Source organism: Chrysemys picta, chromosome 22 (assembly GCF_011386835.1).
Source record: "Chrysemys picta bellii isolate R12L10 chromosome 22, ASM1138683v2, whole genome shotgun sequence".
Lineage (NCBI taxonomy): Eukaryota > Metazoa > Chordata > Testudines > Emydidae > Chrysemys > Chrysemys picta.
Window position 1 is genome coordinate 9,763,717 of NC_088812.1, and position 20,638 is coordinate 9,784,354.

A 20,638-nucleotide genomic window follows, 5' to 3' on the forward strand; every position below is an offset into this window, starting at 1 on the left:
AGGGGGCGCTCTCAGTCCCAGGACATCTGAACTGTACAGGAGAGCCTGAGGTAGGGCCGGCTCCGCGGCCCCCATGTGGGAGAGAGCCCTGCTGTGCTGCTAGGGGCAGGAGCCGAGGCACGACCCGCTGCAGGGGGCAGGGAGCTGTTCTGCAGGGCTCTGGGGGGGCAGGGCCGGCTTTAAGCCGATTCACCTGATTCCCCAGAATCAGGCCCCACGCCCGCGCCTAAGGGGGCCCCGCTCTGGGGGTCTTCGGCGGCATTTCGGCGGCGGGGGGGGCCTTCGGGGCCGCGAAAAACCCGGAGCGGACCCCCCGCCGCCGAAGTGCTGCCGAAGCCCCGGACCGCTGCCGAGTATTCCAATCGGGCCCCCTGCTGCCCCAGGATGTGGGTGGTGGGCTGCCCAGCATCACCTTCTGGGGTATAACTGGGGGGCTCAGCCCGGAGAGGAAGGGCTGTCCTGCCTGGCCGGGGGAGGGGAGGGGGCTGGGGGTGGCACTGTGATGGGGCATGTGCTGGGCGGTGAGTCGCTCACAGGTCCCTGGGAGAGGGTAGTTAGGGTCCTTCCCCAGCTGCGCAGCCCGCGGCTGCTTTCCTCAGGGCCTGGAGGGGCAAATGGTCATTAGCAGCCCCCCCCTCCCTCACCCCACAGCCAAACCCAGCCTGGCGGTGCTGCAGCACCCTGGGCTGGGTGTGTGCTGCAGGGATGGGGCTGCGTGGGCCCAGGGATGGGGACCGGGGGTGGAAAGTCTGGATCCCAGTGACCCCACCCCCTCTGGCCCCATAGGCATTTCTCATCGACCTGGGGGTGGCGGAGCTGGACCGCTTCGACGACAGAGAGGCACTGATCTTCCGCGAGAACACACTGGCAACCAAGGCCATCGACGAATACATGAAGCTGGTCGGGGGGCAGTACCTGTTGGACACACTGGGTACGGGCCAGCCAGCAAACGCACTGGGGGGGGATGGTAACAGTTGGTGGTGAGTGACCTATGGGCTGATGGGCTAACGCACGTGTGTGTGTGTGTGTGTGTGTGTGTGTGTGTGTGTGTGAGTGAGAGAGAGAGAGAGAGAGATGGGTCATTTGGCTAATGGACTGGGGGGGAAATGGGTTGGTGGCTAGCCCACGGGGTGGGTGGGTGTGTTTGTGTGTGTAATAGGTCAGTTAGCTAACACGTGGTGGGGTGTAATGGGCCAGTTAATGCACTGGTGAGTTTGTAGTGGCAGGCTAATGCCCCAGGGGGGCAATACACATTGCAGGGGGGGGTGCAGAGAGAGGATGCTGGCTTTGGAGCAAGATGGGCCTCCAGGGCCTGTTCCTTGCAGCACTTTGCTTTCTCCTTTCTGCCAGCAATGTCCCCGTCCTGCTCCCTCAGCCCCCATAGCCAAGTGCATTTGCATCAGGCTGAGCGTTGGCCTTTCAGCTCTGATCAGAGAGTCCTGGTTCTGGCCACGCAGTGCCCAAGATGGGGCAGGGGCAACCAATGCCATTCTTAGCCAGACCTCACCTAGCAGCAGGCAGCAGTAGAGTGCAGCTGTTAACACACGTACACACTCGTGCATGTACACCCAGGTACATGTGCATACACGCACACCCTTGTACACATCCACACATGCACACTTGTACATGTGTGCATACACACATGAGCACTCTTGTATGTGTATAGACACCACTCATGCACATACTTGCACGCACACACACTTGTACAAACACACGCACATACACATGCACTTGTGCAAACACATACTTGTACATATACACATGCACACATGAGCCCACTTGTACATGTATGTACACACACGTGCATGCACAGTCTCATATACTCACACACAAGTGGGCACATTCTTTGGGCGTCTCCAAATGGCCAGCTTGATTGTACTATGCCCGTTGTGTCCTGTCCGGCCGCAGCCCTGGCACCTCATCTCTGGACCCCGCCCAGGCTCCGTGTCAGTCTGGGCTCTTCCATGTGTGTTGCAGGGGAGGCTATTGCCCAGTTGTACGAGTCGGAGGATAGCTGTGAAGTTGACCCCAGCAAGTGTGCAGCCAATGACCTGTCTGACAACCAGAACAACCTGCGGCAGGCGTGTGAGGAGGTCTTCCAGAGAATCATCAACTCCTGCGAGTGAGGGAGAACCCTTGGGGGACGGGGGGCTGGGCTTACCTGAGGGAGAAGGGATGGGACTTGGCTTGCAGGGAGGGAGGGGCGAAAGCAGGGCCAGGCTTGCCTGGGGGGCAATGCAGGGCTGGGCTTGCCTGGGGGCGGGGGAGGAAAGGGGTAAGCAGCATAGGCGCCGACTCCATGGGTGCTCCGGGGCTGGAGCACCCACAGAAAAGAATTGGTGGGTGCTCAGCACCCACCGGTAGCTCCCTGCCCCGCCCCCCCTGCTCCAGCTTACCTCCGCCTCCACCTCCTCTGCAAACGCACGCCGCCACGTCCTTCTCCCCCCTCCCTCCCAGCCCTTGCGCCGTGAAACAGCTGATTCGCGGGGCAGGGAGGGAGGGGGGAGGAGAGGGAATGCGGCGTGCCGGGGGAAGAGGCGGGGCCGGAGCGGGGATTTGGGGAAAGGATCCAATAGGGGCAGGGAAAGGGTGGAGTCGGGGCGGGGACAGGGCCGGGGCCGGGGTGGGGGGGGCATGGACACCCACCGGCGCTGGAGAAAGTTGGCGCCTATGGTAAGCAGAGACTCGGTGTCCTCCCACATGGACAAGTCCAAGCAGCCCTGTGATGCTTTCTTGCCGCCCTGTTGCCTCCAGTATGAAGGAGTCTTTCTTGTGGTAGCTGGAAGTCAGCTCCCTGGCACCACCAGCCTTCCAGCTGCTCACGCCCTCTTCTCAGGACTTTGCTAGTCCTACTGTGCTTGTAGGTTAACAGTCAGTGCTCTCCATCCCCGAGCTCTCTTTGAAGAGCGTAGCCCTGTAATATCCAGCCCCTGTTACTGGGCACTCGTTGGCGTTACTAGGCTCACTGTCCCCCAAAGGGAACAGTGCACACACCAGCTGGTTTGGTTCAGCTGAGAATTCGCACTGCCTAATACCATAGCACTGAGGTATGTTTATGATAAAACAAGAATACGTTTACTTACAAAGATTCAAAGACTCGGATGAGTCGTAAGAATATTGGAGGCAGAACTGGGTACACAGATAAAACAAAACATGAACCACAATCCCAGGCCCACACTCACTCATGGTGGCCTTTCCAGTTTAATAGAGTAGATTCTCTCCCATGGATACAGCCTTTGACAGAGCTGCTAGTTTTCAGCCACAACCAAGATCCAGGGTTTCATGACTCCCCACCCCCTTCAAGGGCTTTCCCTAGCAAATGGACGCTCAAATGTCCTTTTGCTTCTCTTTAGCTTTCCCCAAACTCACTGTTTTGTCCCCCGAAGCCAGGCTGACCCGTGTGGTTCCCTTCCTGGGGTGCTGATCCCAGGGAGTGCTCCCACACTCCCGTTTGTTGCATAGCCCCCTGTCAACCTGTTTTCTGTGTTGACTTTTACACGTAAATGGGGTCCCCATTGTGTTGGCTTTACAGTGCATCATCTACGTCAGGGGTAGGAGAAGAAATATACTGTGTCTGGAAGAAAACTTGTTTGTCAGCTCTGCCTAGTTCCATAGTTTAGAACATATTATAGTAGATACACATAACTTCTTACGTGCCGACTGTACGTTCATCGCACAGTGCTTACAATGTCCAGTGTGCAATAAGCTTTCATTTGACACTCCACACAACACTCTCTGCAGATAAATACTATGACAGCAATGTGTTAGGTGCAGTGAGTTTGTCAGGCCTGGTAGGCATTGCTGTTACAGACCAGGGAACCCTTTGCCAGTTGACACTAAGGGGTTGTTAGGGTCCCAAGCCCCCACCGTGGGTTCCCCAAAACTCCTGCTGAACTAAGGTCTCTCCTTCCCTGACCCCAGTGGCTGGGCTGGCCACAGGAAGGATTTCCCCCTCCTCAGCTCCTGTGGGCACTGTGGGGTCTCCTGGTGGGTGGCCATGGGGCCTGTTTCTCCCCAGTTGAGGCCATTGCAGAGGCAGCAGAACCCCAACCGGCCTCCCTCAGGGCTGCCCATTTGCAGGGAGCCTGTGTTTCCCGGGGCAGCACTGAGGGGAGGGAGCCACTACTGGACAGTCTGTGCTGGGAGCCACGGCCCTAGAGTTAGAGGGGGGGGGGTCTGGAGGATCACCCACTATGCTCCCATCACCCCGAATCTGGGTGGGAGCTGGGCCAACACAGTAATGGGAAGCCAGGCCTGACCTCAGGGGAAACAAGGGACATGGGAGCATGAGCAGAACATTGGGGTGAGGCCCGACTCTGGGACCCCAGGGGCAGTTCTGGCCCCTCCGGACATGGGGAGGTTAACCCCTTCTTCCCCAGGCTGTTTCTCAGGGAGGCACTGCAAGGACCTCTGGTCCCATTGGCTGTCAGGGATTGTCTGAGAGATGCTGGTGTTTAGCTGGCACTGTCCCCCTCCCCCTCACCGTCTGTGCCTGTCTCCTCAGCGCCTTCCCAGCGGAGCTCAGCGAGATCTTTGCAGCGTGGCAGGGGGAGTGCCTGGAGCGGGACAAGGAGGACATTGGGCAGCGACTCATCTCAGCCTCACTCTTCCTGCGCTTCCTGTGCCCGGCCATCATGTCCCCCAGCCTGTTTGGCCTCACCCAGGAGTACCCAGATGATGCCACCTCCCGCACCCTCACCCTGGTGGCAAAAGTCATCCAGAACCTGGCCAATTTTGCTACGTATGTATCATGGCTTGCCTCTGCCCAGGGCCCTGCCCCTCTGCGGGGAGATCCCATCTGGATCAGAGCTCGGTTCTGCCCATGGCCCTGCCCCTCTGCGGGGCAATCCTGTCTGTATCACGGCTCGGTTCTGCCCAGGGCCCTGCCCCTCTGCGGGGAGATCCCATCTGGATCAGAGCTCGGTTCTGCCCACGGCCCTGCCCCTCTGTGGGGCAATCCTGTCTGTATCACGGCTCGGTTCTGCCCAGGGCCCTGCCCCTCTGCGGGGAGATCCCATCTGGATCAGAGCTCGGTTCTGCCCATGGCCCTGCCCCTCTGTGGGGCAATCCTGTCTGTATCACGGCTCAGCTCTGCCCAGGGCCCTGCCCCTCTGTGGGGTGATCACGTCTGTATCACGGCTTGGCTCTGCCCAGGGCTCTGCCCCTCTGTGGGGCAATCCTGTCTGTATCTTGCACACAGCTCTGGCCCCTGTGGTGTGGACCCAGCTCTGGGCGAGCGAGCCAGGCTATGTCCAGTGTCACTCTGAGTCCCTTACTTCAGTCTGCCTGGGTCTTCCCCTTCCTACTAGCGTTTTGAGGGACCCTGGCGAGGAAAGGGGATGAAGAAACTTTGGGGAGTTCCTGTAGAAATGTGGGGTGGTCCCAGCTGGGTCCTAGCCCTGGCTTGGTGCTCGGCCTGATAGATACGTGGGCTGGGAGGTTCCCAGCAGGCAGGAGCTGAATCCAGGTCACTCTGAGCTCTGGCCCAAGTTGAAGAGCTGTAACCAAGCCCCAAAGAGCTTTAAGAGCCTGAACAACACCCAGTCCCCATCTCCATTACTCAGGCCTTGGAGTTGTGATGCTGGGCTCTGGCCCTGGGGCCCATGGTGCCAGGATCTGGTTATTTGCCAGGGGCCCAAAGTCACATTATTAAAAGAAGCAGGAAAAACGCTTCCAGCCTCCTCAACTAGCAAAGGCCACGCAGGAACCCCAGGTAGGTCATCTTGAAATGCATGTGCGCTCCAGAGCAATTCAAAAGGCCAGTGCTGTGTAACCCCCCAGGCTTCCCCCTCACACTCATTTGCCGCCCATTATCATAGTACCTGAGTACCTCACAATCACCAGCACCCTTCTCCTCCCTCATCGCCCTGGGACAGGGCTACTGTCCCCATGGGGCTGAGGGGACCTGAGGCACAGAGTGACTTGGACACACAATGAGTCTGTGTCAGACCAGGGGCTTGATCCCAGGTCTCCTGACTCATAGGCTAGTGCACAAACCAAAGGGCCTCCTTCAGCTACCAGCAGCTTCTTGGCTATGGTTCCCAGTAGCCCTGAGAGCCCAAGCGCTAGCCAGGCACTACAGTGCCCCTCACTTTAGCAGCATGTGGGTGGGGTGGGCTCAGTTTCCCTTGCAGAGTCAGCTTCTCACTTTCTCCTATGGTTTGTGTGGACCATTCACCCAGCAGCCAGGCAGAGACCCCGGGCAGAAGGCAGGGAGACGTGGCTGTGATGCCCCCATGCACAGGGGCACTTGAGCAGTGTGATTACCTGAATCTGTGGTTCCCCCTCCAGGAGAGGGCAGCATAAGGCTGCGGCATTCACGTCTCCAGCAATGCAAGTCACAACCCCCGCACCAGCTGCGTGTGTGTGATGCCCGTGTTGTGTGCATGACGCCCACACAGCACCACCGTGTGCGTGACATCCATGCCGTATGCGTGACGCCTGTGCAGTACCACCGTGTGCGTGACGCCCGCGCCATGTGTGACGCCTGTGCTGTGTGCGTGATGCCCATGCCGTGTGCATGGCGTCCGCGCTATGTGCATGCCCATGCCGTGTGCGTGACACCCACGTGACATTGTGGCTCCCGCAGGTTCGGTGAGAAGGAGGCGTACATGGGGTTCATGAACGAATTCCTGGAGCACAACTGGAGCCGCATGAAGTTGTTCCTGCAGAGCGTGGCCAACCCTGACAGCAGTGCCCACCTGGTGGCTTACGACGGCTATGTGGACTTGGCGCTGGAGCTCTCCACCCTGCATTCGCTGCTCTGCGACATATTCACCGGCCTGGACCAGGTACTGCGGGCTGGGGGTGGAGTGCAAAAGAGCCAGTTAGGTAGGGCAGAGTGGGGGCTGTCCGTTCCCCCTGCCCCCCCCCCCAGTTTCATACAGGAGGGGGGCTCCCAGGCGGAGCTCTTAACTGCTCAGCATTCGTGTAAAATGTGAGTTCTGCAGAGAGGTGCTTCTCCCAGCTTGTGTCCCTGGGGCAGGGAGTCAGTGTTTTGTTTACAGACAGAGGCAGGTAATTAAATGAAGGATCTGGAAGTCATTAGATGAACAAAATGGGGGGAGGGGGGAGGATAGAGCCAAGCCTTCTGAGCCAAGGTTACATTCAGAAAAGAGGAAGATGTAAGGGGCATAAGTGAAAAGAAGGGGCCAAAACCCAGGAAAGGGCTAGCAATGGTATAGAGAAGTTCCCACTCTACCTCTGGTACTTATGTGGCCCCATCACTGTAGTATCTGCGCGCCTCACATCAGAGCCCCTTGGGGAAGTAGAGCAGTGCTGTTATCCTCATGGTACAGATGGGGCACTGAGGCACAGAGACACTAACAGCCGGTTTTTTATATGTATTTAGGCACCTAGTGGGATTTTCAAAAGCGCCTGCATCTTTGGGTGCCTAAAAAACCTTATTATGACACAAAACGTCATACAGGACGTCCATTGGGGAGGGGAGTGGGGAGTAGAACGCAGGTTTCTCAGGGCTAGCTCCCTATCCGTTGGACCAGCCTTTCTCTCTGCTCCATGCTGCAAAAAAGAGGCCTTTGATAGATGGGAGCAAAACCAAGAAAGCCAGTTCACTGAGACTCCAGCGCACGTTCCCAGATGATTGGGAACAATGTCATGGCTGACAGTATCAAAAGCAGCACAGAGGTCAGGAAGGATGAAGAAAGAAAGAGAATGAGAGTCGAATGAGAGGAGATCATTTAATGGCCAAGGGGTGGCAGGTTCTGCCCCAGGCTGGGTTGTACAGCGGTGCCTGCTGTGCAATTTTAGATTTTAACTGAAAACCATTTGTGGTGCCATTTTTTGTTCTGAGTTTGACAAAAGGAAGGAATGAGAAAGTGTCGTATGAGCATCAGATGTGATTATACATCAAGTTCGTAGGGGTTCAGCTGTATTCAGGCCAATTCCAGAACTAAGGACAGAAATTGATCCACAGAGTCCATAAAGTCGATTATTATTGTCATGAGTTGTGTTATTCACTCGGCACCATCTGGGTGCTCAGGACTGGTCAGAATATGCCAGAAAATGTAGTCCCTGAGCCAGTGCATATAAGCTGTGTAACTCTGGATAAGATGGCTCAGATATTTAAGTAAGAATTATTGACCCCACATGTTATCACATGGTCACTGTGATGTTTATATCTATGAGTGGAGGTGCTGATGGCAATAGAAGTTTTACTTGATTAAGGACTAGAAGATTTGACCCTCCAACTTTTTTTCAAGAAGAAAAGCTGCCCAGAGCTCCTGTGTCTGTTTATTTTCCTTTCCTACCTGCAGTGGCCCGGATATCCCTCAGAAGTCTCAATTTCCCCCCCAACTTTAAAATGTTGAATTTTCTTGGTGTTTGGTTTAAAATATTCTCCTGTGAAAACTGCAACTCAATCACTGTAGTGTTTAGGGGCCTTCTGGAAAGTTACTAGCTTTTAAACAGAAGTGAAAGCAGCGTTGCCAACTCTCATGATTTTGTCCTGAGTCTCATGATAATTATTGTTTTCCTTAAAACCCCAGCTCCTGGAGTCAAGTGATGTGTGATGAGTTCAGCCTTCATTCTTAAAGAAAAATGAAGTTTCTAGCCCTTGTGGCTGTGGAGAAAGCTTCAAAATGTGACCCCAGTGCACCCTAAAGGCTCAAAAAGCAGAATGTAAATAAAAAGAACTCAAAATCTATTATTTTTACATAATCTCATTATTTTAAAGCCAATCTCATGATTTTTGGTGAGCCTGATTCTTGATTTTTGAACATTTGGGGTTGGCAATACTATGAAAGTGACTTGAAAGTGTCAGTTTCACTCACTCCTGTTTAAAGTCATTTTCTAGTCTATCATTTGTAGTGGGGTAACACCCCTACAGCCCCAGGCAGGTGCAATATAATCTCACGGGACCTTGCCCTAATAGGATGTTTCCAAAAGTTAAATGATCTATTCCAAGCTTGATGAACTACAAGAAAGTGATAGAAAGTCATCTAGGTTTTTCTACAATTGTTTCAATTGTTGTATTCAAGATTAGTAACAAAGTAAGAATATACATTAATTTTTAAAGCTAACTAGTGTCCCTTAAGTGAATTGACACAAGATGTCAGAACAAGTATTAGAGCTGAATGGGTCTAATATTTATTTAATTTTCTTTCTTTTTATAGGAATTAGAAATTATTATCTGAGAGGAGCACTGTATCTAAGTTATTATCTGCAAAAAAATAAGAAAGTTTTCAGGTGCCAAAGTAACCTTTGGAATCACGGTTAAAGTTGGCCCCCCACCCCTACCAAAATCTGAAATGGCGCCCATGATGGGATTGAAGTGCATTGACAGAGCACATCTGCCCCCTTGTGGCCAGAAGGTAGAAAGGGCTTATCCACTGCAGGGCCCCACAGCCAGCGACCGGTGTTGCTGTGTATGTCTGGAACCTGCTAGCATCCTCGAGCATCTCCATCAGCGGAGACCGTAGGACCTGCATGGGCCACGCTGGGTTGGTCTGAGCTGGGAACTGTCTCTCTGTGGCTGTTCCAGTTGGAACCATGCTGAGCTGGACCCAGCTGGGCATCGCCCCTTGGATGTGCTGATGGGAGCTGTGCTGAGCCGACCCAGCTGGGCATTGCCCCGTGACACTTTCCACTGGTAACCAGGGTTGGGTGGTATCTTGCCGGGTTCAGCTCCCCGACTCCATCAGCCACAGGCAACACAAGCACTGCCCTCTAGGCCTCTGCAGGCCCTGCTCTCTCTGCCAGTTAGCAATTGGCACACCCCAGGCCCCAAGGCCCCTGAGTGTGTCCCTGGAGTGTCCAGCCCCTGGTCCACTGGACACCGCAGTATTCAGATTCACTGCTTCCAAGGGAACAATCCACCCCTGCTTACCAGTCCCAACTGAGATCAGTGCTCTGTTTAACACACAGCACAGATATGACTAGAGTGAAATCCACAATAGGTTTACTTAACAAAGCAGAGATTTGAGTATTAGCGAGGAAAAGGATTGGAAACTAATGGCTTCATATCAAAGAAAATCATAACACATTCTAGAACCCGGACTTGGTTAGCAAGCTACTCTCCTGGCTAATCAAGTATTGCTTGTTGTAGGAGCAGCAGTGATCTGTATGCTATGTATAACCTGTAGGCTCAAAAGATCTGTTACACTTCCCCCCCTCCACCTGGTCTCCTCTCCCTCTTTGAATATCTACCTGTGAAGTGGCTTTCCCCCACCCCTCCCTCCTGGAATGCTTGTGGGATGAATGGGCTGCTTAAACAGCTGGAAGATCCGAAGAGCTCCCAGTTAGACAAGGTGTCTGGGACTCCGATTAGGCAGCACTCACACCCCCACTGCATGGACACTGCCCAAGGTGGAGTGTGACCAACCAGATGTGGCTAAGTCATCTCTAGTCGCAGGCCATGAGGAGCAGGTCCTTAAAAGGGGAAGGGGCCATGTGCTCGGCGGTGCACTCACAAGCTTGTACCTCCCGTGAAGGCCCTTTGCCCAGACTGCCTGGCCAGTGGTTCATGCATTGCATTCCATCGTGCCTCGGGAAGACATACCTTCATCACACCATCCATCGCTGTGCTGTGGGACACTTACCTTAAAGGATCCTGACATCTCCAGTGCTGAGCCTGTCCTGGGAGCATGAGTATGCGAGTGTGAGTGGGACACCCTCTCCCCTCTTCTTTTGAGCTTAGCTATCAATATAATAAACGTGCTGCTTTCTACCAAACTCCCTTGGGTCATTAGTCCTCCCTAAGCTTTACTAGCTGGCCCAATTTCGGATAACATTGCTCACTAGAGCTTCACAGCCACTCAGGTTATGACCTTTTTTCATGAAGCAAACCACATTGCCAGCTCAGTGAAGAATCCAGGGCATCTTTTGGTACCCCTAGATACAGCAGAGCCGTCCTTCATCCTTATTCCTAAACAGAGCAGCCTTGCTGATTGAGTCTTCTATGGCTTTCCTCTCACCTTGATTTTGCAATCTTGATTATCATCCAGTTAAGCGTGCAACTAGACCTCCACTGGGAAGCAGACAATACGCCAGACACGTGCGACCAGACAGGGAGATAAGCATCTGTTACTGCTGCCCCTGGCCGTGCCAGTCAGAGCTGCGTTGCGCAAAGCTCTTCCAACAGAGCTGGCATGGCCAAGCTGGGTTTGTCTCACAGGAGACTGAGGGACACCGCTATTGGCAAACCCACAGCGGTGAATCTTCTCCCTTTGTGTTTCCCGGCAGCGAACGAGGGAGCAGTTAGAGCCCCTGCCGACCATCCTCAATGCCATCAAAGAGGGGACACCAGTGCCTGTCTCCATCAGACTTGGCCCCGGCATGGACAGGTACCTCCTCTTCCCTCCCCAGGAGCGGTGATCCATGCAGTGCAGGACTCCATGGGCCTGGGGGGTTCTGTCATTGACAGCAGCAGGAGCAGGACAGGGCTGTTGGAGTTGCCAGAAGAGCTTAGCACTGTGTGGTGATGTTGGGAGATGAGTCTTGGGAAATCCACTCCCCGCAAGATGTGCTCCAGACTGGCCTGATCCCGCCAGTGGGGCTCAGACAAGTGATGGTGCTCGTGGGGGTGGGGCCTGGCCATCATAAGGCTCGGGGGAGGGTTTGAGCTTATGTGGGGGGTTAGGAGGCAGCTCAGGTGTGGGCCTGGAGAGGGTTTGGGTCTGGAGTCTCAGGACCAAAGCTGGGCTGTGGCTTTGGGTTCCTGGGCCAGGTGGACGGGGAAGAGGGACAGCAGGGAGCGGAGACTAAGGCCTTGGCTACACTTGCAGATGTACAGCGCTGTGAGTTAAACCTGACTTCGTGCAGCTGAGTAGGGAATGCGCTGCAGTCTGTTCAAACTGACAGCTGCCCAGCGCACTGTCGTGGCCACATTTGCAGCAATTGCAGCGCTGTTGGGAGCGGTGCATTATGGGCAGCTATCCCACAGAGCACCTCTTCCTATTCTGGCGCCGTGGGTTGTGGGAAGGGGGCGTGGGTGCGGGGCATTCTGGGCCCTGTCCCAACGCCCCGTGATGCATCGCTTTGCATCCCAGAAATCCCTTTGTTTCCATCCACCTTTGGCGCCATCTTTCAACGGTTTCTGGGAAATGGAGTCCGAACTGCTGAGGCGTATGCTGACTTATCTTGCCAGCACGTCACGTTTGGCTGTCAAACTATTCCTTAAGATCCAAAGTGACAGTGAGAGTGAGAGTGAGGAGTCCGACGATGCTATCGAGCTGCGTAACGCGTACGACACGAAATTGCTTGTGGCATTCACGGACATGCTCAGCACTGTGGAACGCTGCTTTTGGGCTCGGGAAACAAGCACCGAGTGGTGGGATCACATCGTCATGGAAGTCTGGGATGACGAGCAGTGGCTGCAGAACTTTCGGATGAGAAAAAACACTTTCATGGGACTGTGTGAGGAGCTTGCCCCCACCCTGCGGCGCAAGGACACGAGATTGAGAGCTGCCCTGCCAGTGGAGAAGTGGGTGGCTATTGCAATCTGGAAGCTGGCAACTCCAGACAGCTACCGGTCGGTCGCAAACCAGTTTGAAGTGGGAAAGTCGACCGTTGGAATCGTGTTGATGCAAGTTTGCAAGGCCATTAATCACATCCTACTCAGAAGAACCGTGACTCTGGGTAACGTGCAGGAAATAGTGGATGGCTTTGCACAGATGGGGCTCCCTAACTCTGGAGGGGCGATAGATGGGATGCACATTCCTATTCTGGCAGCCCCCCACCTAGGATCTGAGTACGTTAATCGGAAGGGGTATTTCTCTATGGTTCTCCAGGCGCTTGTGGATCACCGTGGGCGTTTCATTGACATTAACACAGGCTGGCCTGGAAAGGTGCATGACGCACGCATCTTTTGGAACACTTGGCTGTTCAGGAAGATGCAGGCCAGGACTTTTTTCCCCGAGCGGAAGATCACGGTAGGGGAAGTTGAAATGCCCATTTGATCCTTGGAGATCCCGCTTACCCGTTAATGCCGTGACTCATGAAACCCTACACAGGGAGCCTTGACAGCAGCAAGGAACGGTTCAACTACAGGCTGAGCCGGTGCTGAATGACTGTGGAGTGTGCTTTTGGCCATTTAAAGGGCCGCTGGCGATCTCTGTATGGGAAGCTGGACTTGAATGAAAACAGCATCCCCGCGGTTATATCCGCGTGCTGTGCCCTCCATAATATTTGTGAAGGGAAGGGTGAAAGCTTCACTCAGGCATGGACCTCCGAGGTTCAACACCTGGAGGCTGAATTTGCACAGCCAGAGAGCAGGGCTATTACAGGGGCCCAGCGCGGGGCTGCAAGGATTAGGGATGCCTTGAGGGAGCAATTTGAGGCTGAAAACCAGCAGTGATATCTGGTGCCCTTCACAGGAGTGAAGTGCAGTAGTTCCAATCTTTAGGAATCAGTGTTTGCTAAGCAGACTTGCAGTGCCTGTTTATTTCCTGGGCTAAGGAGTCTTTTACTTTATGCAATAATAAAGAATGTTTTCAAAGCCAAAGAGTCCATTTATTGAAAAGAAAAAAAAATTATTTATTGAAAAGAAACAAGGGGGTGGAGTGGGGAACAGAACAATCACAGATTCGTGTATGTCCTGTCTGGTGTGCTGTGCAGTGAGTGCTGCACTTCAGGGCAGCTATACTGCATGGTGATGGGGGTTGAGTGCAGAGGGTAAGGGTCGTGGTTTTCAGGGCTGGATGGCGAAGATACTGGTGTTGGAGGCAGCGGGTGGCGTGAAGAACACGGAAGTTGGGGAAAGTGGGTTGGAGGAGACAGTGGGGCACAACAGAAAGAGTTTTGGGACAAGGGCTGTAGGGGGGGTGGTGTTTGCGTTTGCGGTACTGCTTCTCTTTCTGCATGGCTACCAGCTCCTGGATAGCATCTGCTTGGCGCTCCAGGATGCTGATGAGCCTATCAGTGCTTTGCTGCCGGTGCGTGGTGCTTTGCCGCCGGTGCGCGGCGTTTTCCTGGTGGATCCTGCTTTCTCTCTCCCGCCAGTTCTGTGCCTTCTCGTTCTCTTTAATAGATTGCCGCATCACTTCTTGCAGCATGTCTTCTTTGCTTTTTCACGGTCTCTTCCTGAGTCTTTGCAGTCTCTGAGCAGGCGATAAGAGGGACGGCTGAGGTCTCAAGGTTGATGCAGCTGTATATGCAAAATGCAACATTTAACAGAGGCAGCATTGTTTATACCAGAGTAATGATTCCCCCCGCACTTAGGGAGTAGAAAACACACAGGGTCTACACAATAGCATAATTTTCCTGTTCGAAACAGAGCACACACAACCCACGGGAGCCTCAAAATGGTGAGTAAGGGGGACTGATTGTTTCAGGGCTGCACTGTCCTCTGGGTTTCTGTGCCTTGGGGAGAGCCAACAGCTTCAGGGGGCACCTACACTGAACACTGTCCCAACATTTTCCACAGGAGTTTGTCCTGGACGATATCTCGCTGCTGAGGGTGACCTGGGAAGCAAGGGAGGGTCTTCTACTGCAATGTGGCTTCCGCCCTGGCCCATATGCAGCTTGCCTGTGTGCAGCAATGGTCCCCCCGCCCCTCGCGGCACAGTGGCGCGGACAAGTTAGCCTGGCTGGGACAAGGACCACGGTGGCTCTCCCGATGAACCTGGACAAGCGCATTGCACACGTTCTGGATGAGACATTCGAGGAGATTACCAAGGCCGATTACCGCGATGTGATAAACCACATCAATGCACTATTCCGCATCTAGGCATGCATGCCTAACCCTCCTCTCCCAAAGAGCCCGCACCGAAAAAATTCCTTCCCGAAAAAACAAAACAAACCACTTACCGGGAACCTGCTCTTCTGTTTGTCCTCCACCAAGTACCGGCCGCTGCGACTGGCTACCTTCCTCCTGGCTCGAGAAGAGCTCCTGGCTGCATGGCTCCAGGGATTCCGGGATGTTTCCATCCGGCCCACCACCATCACTCCCGTTTTCCTCCTCCTCCTCCTCTTCCCCCCCCCCCCCCACCGGCTCTGAAGTGTCCATGGTGGTGCTCGGAGTGGAGGTGGGGTTAACCCCAAGTATCGCATCCAGCTCCTTGTAGAATCGGCAGGTCGCGGGGGGGAGCACCTGAGCGGCCGTTTGCGTCGCGAGCTTTGCGGTAGGCACTCCGCAGCTCCTTCACTTTAATACTGCACTGCAGGGCGTCCCGGTCATGGCCCCTTTCCATCATGTCCTTTGATACCTTCCCGAAGGTATCGTAATTCCTACGGCTGGAGCGCAGCTGGGACTGGACAGCTTCCTCCCCCCAAACACTGATGAGGTCCAGCACCTCGCCATTGCTCCATGCTGGGGCTCGCTTGGCGCGTGGAGACATGGTCACCTGGAAAGATTCGCTGATAGCACTGCACGCCACTCTGGGCTGAGCAAACAGGAAGGGGATTTTTACTATTCCCGGGGAATGTAAAGGGTGGGTCACATGGTTGGTTACCTGAGGCCAGGGCAGTAGAGTTTGAACTGATGACCAGAGTGGCTAGAACAGGCATTGTGGGATACTGCCGAATAATTCTGGAGGCCATTCACAGCGCATTGGGCGGCCACACTGGCGCTGCAGCGGCAGCGCAATACTCGCTATTCCTCTCGGAGAGGTGGAGTACATGCAGCGCTGCAGCCACGGAGATACAGCGCTGCAAATGCCTTGCCAGTGTGGACGGGGAGTGAGTTACAGCGCTGGGGGCAGCTTTACAGCGCTGCAACTCGCAAGTGTAGCCAAGGCCTCAGACAATGGGTTGGGTTGGAGATTCAGGTGATGGCTCCAGTCCAAGGGTTTGCTTGAAGGGCTGGTGACAGGCTGGGTTTGAATTTGGAGTGACTGTAGCTGGCAGTTTGGTTCTGATTCAGGCTGGGTTCACGGGATGGTTCTGGTTCAATTTGGGTAATGGTTCTGGTTCTGGTGATGACTCCAGTTCAGTTTGGGTGTGGTTGCTGGTTTTGGTTCAGGGGAGGATTGCGGTTCTGGTTCGGTTTGGGGTTCAGGGGATAGTTCGGTTTGGGGGATGTTTCCGGTTCTGGTTCAGGGATGATTCTGGTTCTAGGTTCCAGTTCAGGGAATGGTTTCGCTTTGGATTGAGGTTCAGGGGATAGTTCCGATTCTAGGGTCTGGTTCAGGGATGATTCTGGTTCTAGGTTCCAGTTCAGGGAATGGTTTCGCTTTGGATTGAGGTTCAGGGGATAGTTCCGATTCTAGGGTCTGGTTCATGGGATGGTTCTGGTTCTAGGTTCCAGTTCAGGGAATGGTTTCGCTTTGGATTGAGGTTCAGGGGATAGTTCCGATTCTAGGGTCTGGTTCAGGGATGATTCTGGTTCTAGGTTCCAGTTCAGGGAATGGTTTCGCTTTGGCTTGAGGTTCAGGGGATAGTTCCGATTCTAGGGTCTGGTTCATGGGATGGTTCTGGGTTCTGGTCCGGACTGTGGGCCCCGGGCAGCACAGTGCTCCTAGCTCTCTCCAATGATGCTCAGCCCCAACCGTTGTGTTTCAGCCCTGGCGAGAAGCCAGGATTCCTGCCCCCGAGGGAGCTGAGCAAGTACAGCCCCCTGATCAAGAGCCACTCCATGACCAACATCCAGAAGGGCCGGGGGAAGGAGGATGAGCAGCACCTCCAGCAGCTGCCCGCCTCCCCACGCCAGGCCTGGGAGAGGAGGAAGGTGCAGCGCACCCAGAGTGTGCCAGCCCAGAGCAAGGCCGGACGCAGGCTGCAGAAGCAGAGCAGCATGGAGCACGTGGTTGAGTCCCAGGGAGAAGAGAGTCACGATGGGAGCCCTCGCCCCTCTACCTCCCGCCCACGGGATGGCCGAGCCCACCCGGTAAGGGGCTCTGGGCAGCTCCCACCCCAGGGGACAGCCGAGCCCACCCCATAAGGGGGTCTGAGTTCACCTGGAAAGGAGGTCCTGGCACCCAGCTGCCCGCCCCTTCTCCGACCCATACAGGCTGCTCAAGACGCAAAGTGATCACTGCCAGAGCCACCCCCACAGAAGCCGTGTGCCCCACCCCCGAGGGGCCAGCCACGGCCTGCTCTCCGGAGACCAAGGGCTGCCCTTCCTGGGGCACTATCAGTGCCAGGGCCCCACCCCAGCCCCGGAGCCCATTCTGTGCAGAGAGGGGCAGGGCAGGGCTGGGCCTGGAACCATCATTGTCCCCATTCTCTTGCCACTGGGTAGGGTCTGGTGATGGGCTCCAGTGGGAATCACCAGTTGTTCCAGCCTATCCCGAGAGGAACCGGGAGGCGTCTGGCCCCATGTCACTGACAGGCAGAGCCCTGGCCCCCTGCCAGCCCGTGCTGCCCGCAGCGCCCTGAAGGGCTCTGTGCTGTGTGTTCTAGGGGCGATCCAATCTCCGCCAATCTGCCTCACTACCCCGGAAATCCACGGTGCCCTGGCAGCGCCACGCTGAGGAAGCGGCCAAGGCGCAGACTGAGCTGTACGCCATGCGGCCGCTGGAGAAGGTAACACTCTGCATCCCCAGAGACCCCAGGCAATACAGGCTCCAGAGCAGGCCCGATAGGGCCACGTCAGGGTCCCTCTCCCCTCCTCAATGCCCAGCCTCTGCTAGGGTGTTGGTGCATCACTGCTACCCACCCCGGTCCACAGAACCAGCCCCCATGCTTGCAATGGGGAGGGCAGTGCCATCCCCCGAACCTCACCACATTAGCCTGGTAGGGGGCAGCAGATGCCTCACCATCCTTTCCCCAACCCTACGGCCTCCAGGCCAGGATCCTAGAGCTCCTCACACACACAACCAGGAGTCCTGACTCCCAGCCCCCACTGCTCTAACCACTAGGCCCCTCTCCTGCTGCCAGCCTGTGCTGGGCTCTCAGCCTTTCTGCAGTTGGGTAAGGAGCCCAGGTGGCAGAGCGGTGCCCTCTCTGTGCCCGTGGAGTGCTGCATGCCCTCTCTGTGCCCGTGGAGTGCTGCATGCCCCGTGACTAGCTGACCTTGTCTTGGGCTGCCCTAGCATGGGAAGCAAATTGAGGAGCTGAGGAAGGAGCTGGCAGAGTCCAGGGAGAAGCAGAGGCTCTTTGAGCGCCAGCTGGAAATGCAGGTCACCCAGAACCAGACACTGCTGGAGGAGCAGGCCAAGAGCCAGGGGCAGGAGGAGAGACTCCGGAGGCAGCTGGAGCAGCTGGAAACCCACCTGGCAAACCTCAGCACCAGGTAAGGGAGCTCGTCGGGGAGAAAGGCAGCGCTGGGGCACCATGGCCCTGCTGAGACTCTAGGTGATGCTGGGTGCTGGCTCAGCAGAGAGCCCTGGGTGGCCCTCCATGGCCCAAGCATATGCTGGGGAGCAGGCCACGAGGAGAGCAGAGTGCATCCTCCACGCACTGCACTCGCTTCTAGTGGGTCCCCAGGGGCAGCTCAGGCCCCTCCCTGGCTTGGGTCCTGGCCGATTCAGATGCCAGCCAGGGTGGGCTGGGCACTTGCTGACGGCTCTCAGGGGACTCTGGAACTTTCTGCCCAGGCGGGTCTGGCCGAGCCGAGGGCCATGGCAGCTGGCCCACGAGTTCCCACAAGGGCCTGGCTAGCTCTCTCCTGATGCTGACAGCAGCTGGGAAGGGGTGGGAAGGCTGGCACAACCTGCCCCCAGGATGGTCCCTCCCGCCCCTGCACAGTTCGGGGTAGGTTCAGCAGCTGTCAGGGCCCTCGGATAATCTGATTCCATTTGGTGCAGCGAGGTGCAGGGAGGTGCCCCATGATGGAATGGGGGCAGGTTCCCAGGGGATATGGGGAGGTACCCCAGGAACAGTGCGGAGTGAGGTGGGGTGAGATTTTCCAGGGGTGAGGAGGTGCCTTGGGGGCGGGGCAGTGAGGTGCCCAGGGGTGGGGCAGTGAAGTGTCCAGGGGCAGGGAGGTGTCCTGGGGCGGGGAGGTGCCTGGGAAGCAATGCCGTGAAGTGCCTGGGGCCAGGGCAGAGGGAGGTGTCCAGTGCCGGGGCTCTCGCAGCCAGGCAGAGCAAGCTGCAGGCTCCACTGACACCCTCCCTCCTGCAGGGTGGCGGCGGCAGAGGGCAGCCGGAGGAAGGACCAGGAGAAGCTGAAGGCCAACGAGGAGAGGACGAAGCGTCTGGTAAGATCCATGGCCCCCTGGGGCTGACGAGCCCAGCGACTCCGCCCCATTGGTGTATCAGGGAGTAACCAAAGGGATTCTGGGAGCCACCCTGCACAATGTATTATGGGGCATGCTGGATCCCAGCTCCAGCCTGTGCAGCCCCATTGCTTTCACTGCGTGGGGAGGAGGAGGGGAGGCAGGGGGAGTTAGTCCCAGGAGTGTGTGAAGTCTGTGCCCCTCCTGCCCAGTCAGACAGGGCCCAGGGTTGCCCTGGGTGACCCCCAGCACCTGCATCCAGCAGAGCTGGGGACCCCCGGGCCCTTAGGTGGAAGGACCAGGACCCCCAGCACCTGAGCTCCTCCTACACCCACAAACAAGAGGGACTACTGTCCTCCACCCTTATGGCTGATGTTGTACTTAAAGTACTGCACAGGATCTTTTCAGGGGGAATAAGACAAAACGCCACATTTATTAGTAATACATGTATTCATTAACACTGTATTATATGCATATAATATATTACACTTACACTCACACACACACACAAACACACTCCGTCTTGTTGTTACCAATTAGTTGCTCCCCTTAACTTCACTGGCCAGGTGAGTTAGATGGGGGAGGGGGTGGAGCCGGGCTTCTGCCGATCCGGATCGATGCTCCCATGTTGACAAGACGAGACCCGGGGTCCTCTGCAAGACACCTCACTTTTATAGCAGCTTTTCTCTTATGCAAATCTATACCAGATTCAAACTCTGTGTCTGTGTTCATTGGTCCTTTGTGCTGCTTTCTTTTGAGTGTTGTCCCAATGCTGCAAAGAGGGTGTTTCCAAAAGAAGGTGCTTGCTTCTAACCCCCAAGGCCGTCGGTATGTCTGCTTGTCTTTAATGAGCCCACTTGACACGTTTTATTCTCCTTGGGTCTGGCTCCCAGCCCCTCTCCAACAGTTGAGGCAGTCTGAAGATGCTGCCTTCCATGCCTTGCTCATCCACACCTCATTCATTCAACAGGGCAATTGATTAAGAGTGGGGCGGGGGGGGGGGGGGGGAGAGAGCTCTTGTTCTACTACTAGCAAAAAGACAGGTTTCAGAGTAGCAGCCGTGTTAGTCTGTATCCGCAAAAAGAAGAACAGAAGTACTTGTGGCACCTTAGAGACTAACAAATTTATTAGAGCATAAGCTTTCGTGGACTACAGCCCCATATGCATATGTTGCATCCGAAGAAGTGGGCTGTAGTCCACGAAAGCTTATGCTCTAATAAATTTGTTAGTCTCTAAGGTGCCACAAGTACTTCTGTTCTTCTTTTTGCTAGCAAAAAGAAATTTTTCTTCTATCTTATTTTATCCTTAGGGGCTATAATATTATACCAAGGGCAATGCAAAGTTTCTAAATGAGGCTTTGATACAAAGTCCCATGAAAACAGAGGTCACATGTGGGTAGACCCACCACAAGGTTATATGAAGAGGCACAATGTAAAGTTATATGAAAATTATCAGAGATTTATCTACACTGATCCCTGCTCAGCGCTCAGAGAGCGGGAAAATACCCAGAGCCATCGAGCTAGGAGAGCCAATATTAGTGGGGTGAAGTAGTCCTTGCTCTGCCCACCAGCCCGCACTCCC

At 55.3% G+C, this 20,638-nt stretch overlaps 1 protein-coding gene across 3 annotated transcripts in view; it reads left to right on the forward strand.

The window, feature by feature from the left end:
- Positions 1-20,638, forward strand: part of RASAL3 (RAS protein activator like 3) — a 56,642-nt gene that overhangs the window by 35,312 nt on the left and 692 nt on the right. For all 3 annotated transcript variants that reach the window (XM_065576325.1, XM_065576326.1, XM_065576327.1), the window contains 9 exons: positions 787-931; positions 1,978-2,122; positions 4,505-4,741; positions 6,590-6,791; positions 11,203-11,303; positions 16,459-16,783; positions 17,299-17,421; positions 17,931-18,130; positions 18,964-19,039. In XM_065576325.1, coding sequence (XP_065432397.1) covers positions 787-931; positions 1,978-2,122; positions 4,505-4,741; positions 6,590-6,791; positions 11,203-11,303; positions 16,459-16,783; positions 17,299-17,421; positions 17,931-18,130; positions 18,964-19,039 — 1,554 coding nt within the window. The remainder of the gene's footprint in view (positions 1-786; positions 932-1,977; positions 2,123-4,504; positions 4,742-6,589; positions 6,792-11,202; positions 11,304-16,458; positions 16,784-17,298; positions 17,422-17,930; positions 18,131-18,963; positions 19,040-20,638) is intronic.